The 12,388-nt window shown below is 38.8% G+C and overlaps 1 protein-coding gene and 1 non-coding gene across 2 annotated transcripts in view; one reads left to right on the forward strand and one right to left on the reverse strand.

Annotated features, from left to right (window-relative positions):
- The window catches only part of LOC134741560 (probable phospholipid-transporting ATPase IA), a 73,985-nt gene that overhangs the window by 16,266 nt on the left and 45,331 nt on the right, over nucleotides 1-12,388 (forward strand). Inside the window, exon 2 of the mRNA XM_063674386.1 lies at nucleotides 10,160-10,289. Coding sequence (XP_063530456.1) covers nucleotides 10,160-10,289 — 130 coding nt within the window. The remainder of the gene's footprint in view (nucleotides 1-10,159; nucleotides 10,290-12,388) is intronic.
- Trnae-cuc (transfer RNA glutamic acid (anticodon CUC)) lies at nucleotides 7,948-8,019 on the reverse strand. Its single transcript has one exon. It is a non-coding gene; the product is annotated as a tRNA-Glu (tRNA).

Here is a 12,388-nt window from a genome sequence, read left to right on the forward strand (position 1 = left end):
TTCCTTACTCCGAAAATATGTTCCTTTCCTCGCCCTAAAAATGTTTATTATTATTATAGGAAATTTTAATTATTTTTGCAAAAAAAATGTCGATAACGATGAATCCCAGCGCTTGTAAGTATGTGGGCGGCGCTGCTCCCCGGTCGATATCGATACCAAGTGGAAGTGTGTGCGTGTGTCTTCGCTCCGCTCGTATCAGCGGTTGTTTGTGATGTCAACATTACGACTCAAATTAAAATTAAAACAATTTCCATGGCCACAATCTAACCGAAATAATTAATAATATTACAAACAACGCGATACTCGTATTTCGAATTAACTAAATGCTTAGAATGTTGGCTCTAAGTAATTTTTGTAAAAGCTTATTATTGCTTGTTTTTCACAGTAAGAAAATCGTTTGGGAATAAATAATGTGTGTCAAATTTAGTGTTTACGCAGAGGAAGTGATCTCAGCGCGGTGCGTAACAAGCCTGTTTAGCGGTGAAGTGAACTGTTAATTGAAGTGATAAATGGATCTCCGAGAGTTGCGGGACCGCACGATGGCGCCCTTTACGCGTTTCTACCGGGCCATGGTGCTCAAGATGAACCAGCGTAAGTCTCGCTCACTGTGTTCTGAAACTCATCTCTCGACTCCCTGCACCCTTGACTCTCAGGCGTTTTAGATTTTTCATGTTTCCTGTGTGACCCCATATCAATATCGCGATGACGGTGCGAGGCTTAGGTCATTTTTGAAGGGATTATTGAATCCTGTAGTAATTTGGTGAGTGTAGTGGTGAGTAAACAGGTGAGATGGTCATACCTACCTATTTTATTCAATAGCATATGGCTTCCTCCTATTCTTGCAATGCTTTAGTTAGAATTCCTCCATACACTGTATAGGGACACAGCTATGTTTCTATACTGGGTGTCATTTTTTAGGTGATACAAGATATATGCATGCGATTGTACTAATTTCTATAATCAACTTTTACTTTACAGTTGACTCGTTAATTCGAAACTTGAAGGAATTAAATTATTATGAATTATCGAGTTTGAAATATCGAATGTTTCAAGATTTTTGAGAGAAAAAATATGAAAGATCGAATTATTGCGTATAAATCAATTATCATTTATTAACTGCTAATTAATAACAAGAGGTTAGAGGTGCATGGTAGTATGGCAGGTAAAACCGGGATTACTTAAAAAGTTACTAAAGTGACTAGACATGTTCTTTCCGTGTACCCTTCAGTTAGTATTTTACTTGTGTTGGTGTGGTGAAAATTTTTGTGTTTCACTAGGTGGCAAAATTTGTCTAACCCTCTTGCCTTGGAATCCCACAACGCTCAAGATTCCAGTTTTGGAATCTCGCTTGCTCGGGTATCAATATTAGCACGAGAAGTTAAACCACAACTTTGCCCCCTTGTAAAACAAATAACTATAATTAAATAATTTCACGGTTTAGACTCACTTAACTATAATAACTATAATCTGTATACATAACCGAGGAGTAACTGAAACTAAACTAAACAAACAAATAAGTGTGGAAGTGTGTTGCAATCTGATGACCCAAATTGGTTTGTAGTTTTCATAACCGAACCTTCTGCAATAGTTCCGAAATAAGATAGATCTGGGGACGCCTAGACATTCAGCTGCTCTATCTACACAGTATAGGTATGGGTAAATTTACGGAAACCCAGTCTTAAAAATTAGGCCATCATGGCTAAAGCAAACTGCAGGAGTCTCACATAAGTCTCGATGGCTCAACCAAACTGGATAGTATAATGGCTCCTAGCAGTCATTAAAAATTGCAATTGTTTCACAGGCTTAATATCAGTGACTTCTCCATACTTACAGTGTTCATTTTTAGTGTTCCGTACCCAAAGGGTAAAAACGGGACTCTATTACTAAGACTCCGCTGTCCGTCTGTCCGTCTGTCTGTCACCAGGCTGTATCTCATAAACCGTGATAGCTACGGTTGAAATTTTCACAGATGATGTATTTCTGTTGCCGCTATGACAACAAATACTGAAAACAGAATAAAATAAATATTCAATTGCGTAATGGTACGGAACCCTTCGTGCGCGAGTCCGACTCGCACTTGGCCGGTTTTTTATTATTTGTTCATTAAACACAAGCCTGATAAGACTTGTGATAAGGAATTCCATATCAAACCAAACTTAAATTAAAACTGTTGAACAGGAATATGAGAGTTTCTACGTACATACCTATAGAGTCTGTTCGGAAAGAGAAGAGTCGTGGAATGTATGGGGCCCAATACATTTAACGACTCTTCTCTTTCCGAACAGACTCTAAATAAGTTTTTTTTTACAGAACATTGTTAGAAAACAGATGCCGTTTGTTGCCTCTGGATTTTAGACGAAAATTACTCAGCTCTGAAAACAATTTGATTAAAGTACTATAAAGTACCAATCAAGTAAATAATGTCAATCCTTACCATATAATAATATAATCAATGTTGGTATATTTTTTACCTCTTCACGCTTGAAAACGTTGAACTGATTTAGATGAAATTTAGGCTGGAGATAGTTTGAGGCCCGAGACCGAGAGAGGACATAGGATAGTTTCTATCTGTCATCATCATCATCCCACGCAGACCAAGTATTATGTATATACTATTTAGTAATATCTAATGGTTAGGAAATATCAATAATCATATTATCAGAATCAGAATCAAATGTTTTATTTGTGATATACTTAAAACTAAAATAACATACAAAAGTATAACTAATACAGGAATTTATAAAATAGGTAGGAGTTGAAGTTTACCACGAAAATGGTCTCGCCTCAGCATAATCCTGACCCGAAATTCAGCGCTGATCTTCCGGCGGGACCATTTTGGGCCACGATCGCAGCCGTACGACACATTTTAAAACGAAATTTCAGTTTTAATCAATCAATATTTTTACTTGTTAAACATAGGTCTTATCTTATCTTTATCTTGTTACATAGGTGTTACAATTAAATTACTTAGGATCACTATGTCTTACCAGCATTAGGTGTACAATCGAGTTAAAATGCATAATTTATTCATTATTATTTTTTTTTAGTAGGCAATCTTTATTTCTTTAATTCGAAATTAGTGTGCATATCTGTCGAAGTCTAGTCAAAGGTCCCACTTTGTCGCTTAGCATAAGGATGAGATTTGCTTGTATCTTTATACAATAACCTGTCAAAGCATCCTTATGGCAAGCGACAAAGTGGGACTTTTTGCTTGGAAACACAACATGTGTTATGCGTTTTTTTTTAATAGATAGAGTGATTCAAGAGGAAGGTTTATATGTATAATTTGTAAAGGTGTTGTGTAAATTAGTTGAACTACCCGTGCGAAGCCGGGGCGGGTCGCTAGTTTTATAGATATTTATATATTTGTTTATTTTGAACATCATCTGTTATTTATAATCATCTGGGGTTCATTTAGTATCACCTTTTAGTATGTTAACAATAAACATCTAGAAATAGGTAATCCATACTAATTATTGCTCCTTAGAAAACTTTCTTTACGGAGCAGTTATGGGATCACTTCTGTCTGGCAAATCTTTTAGGACCCGGGTATGTCCTTAAACTACGTCCAAAAGAGAGGTATGGGCACTGTGAATGTCATCTCGCTTTGTGTGGTAGGGCACAGCACCGCGGATATCATTCCAGATCTGGAGCAGAGCACAACTGGGGAAGTACCTCCACCTTACAGATAATAATACTAGATCCTACTCATAGTGTTGTGTTCCTGCCGGTGAGTAAGGTTGCAAGAGAGTTCAACGAGGGTGCGGTGTTAGAGTCGGCAACGCGCATGTGTGTGTGTGCTCTGGAGTTGCAGGCGTATATAGGCTACGGAGACTGCTTAATATCAGGCGGGCCGTTTGCTTGTTTGCCACTGACGTAGTATAAAAAAAATTGGTTAAATGCGTTTTTCTCAGAGACCGTTTGTCGTATATAGCTAATATTTGGAACAGGTATAGCAACTACCACCACTAACACTGTAAATAAGTCAAAACCGCTTATTTTATAAATGCAAAAGTAAGTTTTCCTGTTTATCTGTTACTAGACTGATGTAAATGACATTTAGCATGCAAGAGGCTCAAATTCTGGGAAAGACAGAAACTTCACTCTTTCGCGCCTTGCCGGCCTAGCCAAGGTGACAATCGCTATCGCTACGACAACGAAACGCTTTGTGTCTCTCTATCACTCTTCCATATTAGTGCGACAGTGACAGTTGCGTTTCGATCGCCACGGAGCGTAAGCGATTGACGTGTTGGCTACGCGGCCTGGTCGGGCTCCAAACGATCTCTAATGAGTTACGAGTCCTCGTAAAGACGGGAGTAGGTATTGCTATCTGCAGTTTAACTACATGCCATGCACGAAGCCGCGGGCGTAGGCTTGTGTTTCATCATGCGGGGGAGGACCCTCAGGTCGCATGCCTTCAACTTGGTCCGCCATTAGGATTCTCTCCGAGCTATCCAGGGAACTCAAACTAAGTATCTCCATATCAAAATTCATCTGAATCGGTTCAGCGTTTTAAGCTTGAAGAGGTATTTAACAGACAGAGTTACTTTCGCATTTATGATTGACCAAGCAGACACAAGGCTTCTTTCTTTCAGTTTGGGCAAAAATACTTCCGTATGTCCAGCATTTTGCTCTGTAGGTAGCATTTCTCAACCGATTATCGTGAAATTTTGTGAGCAGGTTCGATAATCATATAGATAGATTTAATGTCGATGAAATGTTAGATTTTTTCTATAAATGGCGGCGCCATAGAGATTCGTGAGGTCTACAGCTCATAGAGACACAACCAAGGAAAGCACAAGTACAATCTTGGTTTGCCTTTTTCGCGATCCTTCCAGATCTTATTTGGCCAAGTCATGACTATTGAAATCCTCCGGATAATCTGTCGGAGTCAGTCTATGGCTTTCGAAAAATCGCAAGCACCTAGCTTAAGCTACCAACGTACAACTTCAACGTTTCAATTTGACAATTCGTAAACCTTATCGCGAACACAAAAGGTCCACCAATGGTTATTGTTGTGAAACCTTTACCAGCGCCTTTATTGGCCGCGACCTAGGTTTCTATTCTAGGCGACCTACTTGATTAAAATCAACGGCTTTAATTTTCCACTATTTGACGTTAAACAATGCTCGCCGAAAATAAAAATTAGGTAAACACAGAACAATTCAGGTTTTATTGCTCGTTACCGATATTTAACGATACTGGAGCCAAATTTTTGGTTGTGAATTACAGTCAAACCCGTGACTAATAAATTAGGACTGACTTGACTGTAATTCACAACCAAAATAACTGTGTAAGACTTATAATACTTATACAGTGTGTTTTGACAGCTATGGTGGAGCCGTTAACCACGTATAGTATAATAAATTTTGTCGACAAATCACCCCATCCATACATGCTTTTTCACTCAACTGTTTTAAAATTGCACCCTGTAAAGTTGTATGACACCAAACGCTGGCGCACTAGGTAAATTAATCATTATCTGTCCAATTAACTGTCACACATGTGTATTATAAAAGAAGAAGTATAAAAGAACTAGGGCAATTTGCATAAACGATGTTCCAAAATGTTGCAGAAAAGTGTTTGATAGGTACTCTATACGTGAAATAGGTTTTAAGAAAATTAAGGCTCGGTCTTAGCAGAAGTAAAGAGCACCATGTTTGGCCAAGGCCGGCATTTGCAAGCTGCATACACCGCGTACCTAAGATCCCTATCTAGTCGTTATGCAGCGGCCTTGAGTTCAATGAATTGTAGGTTTAGACTAGGCTGACAGCCTAATAAGGGGCTAACGCAAAATTGTAGTTTTAATAGTGAATTTTTACATGTTTTAATTGATGCTAAATGCCATTTAAAAGTTCACACGGATTAATATTAGACTGTAGGTATACGTAGGCAAGTATACATAGATCATATTATATTGACGTGAGCTCGTAAAATCACATTGTATGTGCTCGGGCTCGCCTGTGAGTCATCTGTCGTGATATAGCAAAAAAAATTGTTATACCTCTTTGACTACGGTAAAGCTATAGGTTAGATATATATGAATAATTTGTGTCGTGTGTCAAAATTATTCAAAATTATAACTAGGGAACAGATAATATTATCAATTAATCAAATTATTAGTGACCGGGTGGTATAGTGGACGTTAGCCGCGTAAGCTGAAGACGCCCACCGGTTCGATTCCGGCCTCGTCCACTGCAGGGCTTGGTCACTTTTCTTTAGAATATTTTATTTATTTTATTTTTTATTTTATTAATTCAAAAAATTTACACAGCATTACAGCGAACTAATACACTGAGAAATTTATAATAGAAAGTATTTATACAACTAGGTAAATGATATAGTCTAGAAAGGACAACAGAACAAATGTAAGAAAGAAAAACTAATACAAAACAGACGATTCACGCTTATCCATCACCTCACAGTACTTCATACATTCTTTACACAGATCCATCCAACTACTTGCAAATAAATCACATTCCGGTGCTGATACGAGGAGCGCGTTGATATACTGTAGAGCGCGGACAATATGACAACTATTTCAGTTTATTATTAGAAATTACAATACAATACAAATCCTCTTTATTGCACAACCTGAGAAAAAAATGTATGTACATGGAAACCCTAATAATACATGAAGACAGAGTTAAACAACAGGCGGCCTTATCGCTAAAGAGCGATCTTTTCCAGACAACCTTTAGGTAGTGTAGATATGAAACTCATAAATTAACCATTAGGAGGTGCAAAAAACTAAATAGCATTAGAAAACTGAAAAAATACCTAATATTGAATAATGTCAATCTATTCGTCAACATAAAAAGATAAGTTATTTAATGCAAGTTTTTTTTTATAACGCCGCGCCTTAAACATTTTGCATTTGTAACATTTTTACAATCTGAACCATTTTATTACCATCATCCACACTGTTAACACATTCAGCGCCTGCGCGAGCTACGCGCTACGAGCATAGCCGATAACAGGAAAAACCGTATGTAGCGAAAAGCGCATACGAACAGAACCCGCCTAGCGGGTCGCTGGCAGTCAATGTGTTAACTGACAATTCGTTAGCCTTATTTTAAAAACGTACATTCCACCGATTAGAAGTGTTGACGTTAATAAATTGTCCATGTGATGCGTTGGACGTAAACATTGTACTACTATTATACATAATACTATTATACTATCTAGATCAGAGAGATAGTGCAAGCCGGTGGCAATAACCATAACACTAAATTGTCATGACATGACACTACCTATATATGGTGGCGCTGGAAATTTGCCACTGCCTATTATGAAAACTGTACTGAACAGGATCGATCCACACCGCCGGTACCACATAACCTATCCAATATCCATATATCTCTTGACCATTTGGACTACAAGAACCTCGTGTCCCCAATGTCAGAGATAATAAATAATGTGTTTTTAAACTCCATGTGTCAAAAATCTCCGCTATCGCCCGATTTCATCTCGGTGCATTTTCCCGACGACAGTATTCGCACAATCCGCCGTGAATAAATATTTTTATGAATCATAATGTATATTTACGTATTTTAGAACCGTCCGTTTTCACGGGATTTATTATGAATGCATTCATTTGACCCATTTTCACGAAAACAGAGACTACACTGTTTTACAGACTCTTTCAAATAAAACAACCCGTTTTATATTGTTTATGAATGTTAATTATATGTTGTTTTTAAGCTTAGAAATAAATTAAAACTGGAAGAATTCACTGTCTTGGATGGGACTTGAACCCACGACCACTGGAACACTAGTACAGTGCTCTACCTTCTGAGCCACCAAGACCGTACCCAATGCAGCGAATATTTCCACCACAAAATTAATATATGTTGTTTTGAACACTTACCCACGTTGTTTTTTTATGGGCAAAGATCTTACAAGCAAAATCAAAAACTGATTCTACAAGCAAAGCGCAAAAAGTGATTCCGATACCGGGAATCGAACCCGAGCCTCCTGGGTGAGAGCCAGGTATCCTAGCCACTAGACCATATCGGATGTTGAGTTAGGTGCTGAAATAAGCAATCTTTATATATAGTTGATCAATCCAAATTGTCAGTAAATAAGAACAAATAAAAATTAACTCATCCTTTTCTTTTGAGTGCTAGTACTAGTGTAAGACAAAGATAGTATGATTCTCTCTGTCTATGTTTGAAATGAGACAGTCCTTTGACAAACTATACTTACCGCAGTATAATAAGTAATAACGACTGATTGTGTACAAAACTTTTTTCATCATTTTCGACATCATCTCAATGATGTCGAAATGGGATCAAATATCAGATTAATGTGAAGTTCGAATGCTCCCAGGTCACCATAATCTTAAATTATTAATGTTTATTTACATTTGATGTGTAGGTGTTTGTACTAGTCATTTTCTTACGGTTTATTTACGTGTTCGACCTTTTAACTGACGTCATTTCATCGAGGATTGTTATTGATTGGTCGATGTTGTATGGTTAAAATAGGATGACTTTTAAATATTAGGTAAATTGACAGTGAATAGTGTTACAATACTCTGCATTCTTTTACAACTTCAATTTTATCAAGTCTGATGATTATTTAACTAACGTTTTTTGCCAAAAAAAAACGATCTTCAAGCAAGCCGAAATCGCCCATCCCTACTTTCGTTATTCATTTCGCGTCCTCTGAACGATTGCTTTCCGCGTTGTCCAAAATGAAGATGCTAATTATATTTAACAACCAGACCTGTTTGTTTTACTCCTATTCTTTGTAAATATACAATGCAACCACCATAATATGCCGTTATCGATCCTATTATATTCACATAAGGTTTATTATGCTTCTGAGCCATTATCGTTTCTCTGTAAAAATGTTGAACGTCTAGTAAACGGTTGGAAATCGGCCAAACTAATATTTATACTTGTTACGACAATAGGTATAAGTATGATGATAAAGATGTTATAAAATTGTCTTTATCTTCTACAGGTGGTCACCATAGTTGTTGCTGATTAAGAAAATTCAACAAGAATATAAAAAATACATTTTTTCCAACGTAAACAGAAATTGCAAAGACAACAAACTGTACAGAATAAAACAAAGAATGATGAAACGCGAACATTTTAGTAGCTATAGACTCTTAATTTGATTGATCACATCTACAAAGAATACCTCGTTATGTTTGCGTGACATCACTAAGTAGAGGCGAAATGTAACAGAAACACTACAGTAAAATCAGTAACCCCTCTAAGTCGACCACAACAAAAGAGGCACAGTCATCAGATTACAGGAAAATACTTTCCAAGACTGTTCCTAAATGGTTAGCAATTACCATAGATTACAAACCGAAGGCATAATGCAATTATGCCTTATAAAGTTATTTAGCATAGTACGTATAATATCATGATTGGTCTTACATGGCTGAATAATAGAAACACCAATCAAAGCCACTGCCGCGATGTCCACGTGCTTGATTACGATCAATAGTAGCAAAACCCATTCGGATTGAGGTAAAAGGGTTTTTCCATAGGTAATTGCATTATCATCCTTTCGCTCGTCTGCTTCATTGAGCGTTTTTATCGAGACTACGCTTGTTTTTTTTAGCTTGTTTTCTTTTACTTTATCCTAGAGCATCCTCGCTTCTCGCTTCAGTAGGAATGTTAGCTGCATTTAAAATAAATTAATGCAGACCATGCACGAAATAAACCGCTAGAAAATTATTGAAAAAATGTAGACCGCAGTTATTTATTGTCCCTGTTTTTTTATTTAATAAATCGGATAGAACTAGAAAAAATAGGTAATAACGTATTAACTAACGGACTTATGAGAATGGTCGACCATGAATGCTTACATGCATGTCAAAAAAAGCCACTGTCAATAATATGGAATAATTCATATTATTGACAGTGGCGTTTTGATCGGGTATTACTCCGAAGTTTTTTTTGTTTTCCTCTTATAGAACGGGGGCGTTCAAATATTATGTAACGCAATTTAGGGGTGGGTGGGGTCTTGTAAAACGTTACGATGCGTTACAGGTGCGGGAGGGGGGGTTAAAAATCTACGAAAATTGCGTTACGTAATATTTGAACGCCCCCAACAATGACATCATAGAACCGGAAACGGAAACTCCCCCTCCCCATATTGCTATATAATTGAACATATATTTGTTTGTTTACAGATGAGGACGAAGCGACGACATCCGGTCTGACGGACGGCGCGCAGGGCGACGTGCAGAACCGCGTCATCTTCGTCAACCGACCGCAGCCACAGAAGTTTCTCTCCAACAAAGTGTCCACCGCCAAATACAGGTACGGACGTGTCCGGCTGCCGGACGGCGCCGGATGGGCTAGAAAACCGCGTGATTTCACCAACCGCACGCAGCCGCAAAAGTTTGTCTCCAACAAATTCTCCACCGCCAAATACAGGTACGGACGTGTGACGTGTCCGGTTGCCGGACGGCGCCGGATGAGCTACAAAACCGCGTGGTCTTCGTCAACCGCCCGCAGTCGCAGAAGCTCATGTCCAACAAGGTATCACAGTAGGTTCTATAAGTAATATCAAGGAGTATCAGTCATCGGTGATTTCATGGAGATTTATTTTACGCTACCACACTTCGATGAACAATATACAGGAGTTGCCTTTCGTTGGTTGACAAACACAACAAAGAGTTCTAAATGTTGTTATTTCAAAAGTACTGATAACATCAACCTGCCCATAAAATCTTATGGGCTGAAAGTCCTTGCTCCAATCTAGCCTATTAAAACTACCTACACTATACATCTTTTTGGGAACTAATAAAAATATTGTTATTTACGTTTTTAAGTAGTCACACTACTATATATGAATTTGTAAACTAAAAGTGGCGGAGGCCGGATTCGAATCAGCGGCGACGTCTTCAGCTATTGCGGCAAATTTTTATTTAGTATAATAATATGGCATCTATTTCTGCCTACTCAATGTTATAATCTAACTTGTCCAACTCACGCCGCATCAACTGTAACTGAACACAATACCGTCGCCGTAGCACACCTATCTAATCTGCCCTGCCACTGCCAAGTGCATAATGTCATTTGTCAAAAGCGTACAATGGGAGCATCCAGAAATTTACGTAGCGGACTAACTATCAAGGTGAATCAAATCCAAGCGATTTTTTTCTTAATTTGACTTGGCAATAAGCATTAAAATCGCGTGCCAGATAAATTAATTTGCGTCCCTCTGACTTTCAGATACAGTTTCAGCTACCTTGGTCCATTTACATTATGAAATTCGCAGTAAGATGAAAATATTCTCGATCTCGAATCGGAGACCGTATTAGCGTGGGCATTTTATTTGATTTGCATAATTACTGTAGAAGTTGCTCATTTCAATAACAAGTTAGTATAACAACAATAAATAAAGCCTTAAATTAAAAATTAAAAGTGGCCAAGTGCGAGTCTGACTCGCGCACGAAGGGTTCCGTACCATTACGCAAAAAACAGCAAAAAAATCACGTTTGTTGTATGGGCCCCCTTAAATATTTATTTTATTCTGTTTTTAGTATTTGTTGTTATAGCGGCAACAGAAATAATTCATCTGTGAAAACTTTGACTGTCTAACTTCATGGTCACGTCACGGTTCATGAGATACAGCCTGGTTACAGACGGACAGACGGACGGACCCCGTCCCGTTTTTACCCTGTGGGTACGGAACCCTAAAAAGGAGAAAGATTAAAACTAAAACTACAACTAAAGTTATAAATAAATAAAAAACTGGCTTCAGTTCGGTGCCTTGTGGCAAGGTGCCAAGAAGGCTGGACGGCAATGCATTGGCAATTGGCATTGCCCCCAGCTCTTACCAATGCGTTGCGCGAGGTAAGAGCCAGCCCTCCTGTCACCCGTCGCCTCCACGCGGTGCTTCGCCAGCTCTCTGAAAATGCTGTGGACTCCAGGTCCCCACGGCCCAAGGGTTTCCACCCCAAACGGCTCAAACATACAGCCAGAATCAATGGCTGCATATTTGCGCCGCTTGAAGTGTTTAGCCGCGTTGGCGGCAGCACCAGCTCTGTTTGACGTTCCTGGAAGATGGGACGGCGCAAAGGTATCCAGGCATGTGGTATCCCAAACTAAAGGCTGTCCAATCTTCCAGGGAACGTGGGTCATGGCGTCCGGTCTTTTCGCGTCATCGCGGGCTAAACCAGACGGCTCCAGAACCGCCGGCGCCCCAGCCGTGACGAGAGCTCGGCGGAGAATCTCGTTCAGGCTCGCGTGACGTGTAAGACGGCCCACGTTCTTGGAACGGGATAGCACGTGGAGACCAAAACGCGTTACATTTGTACCACACTGGCATCGATGAGGAGCCACACAAGGTACCCCCAGGCGCAAACACAAATCCTAAAAGTATTGGTAGACAACTGTTTCAACGAAGTCGC

The sequence above is a fragment of the Cydia strobilella genome, chromosome 5 (genome assembly GCF_947568885.1).
Source record: "Cydia strobilella chromosome 5, ilCydStro3.1, whole genome shotgun sequence".
Classification (NCBI taxonomy): Eukaryota; Metazoa; Arthropoda; class Insecta; order Lepidoptera; family Tortricidae; genus Cydia; species Cydia strobilella.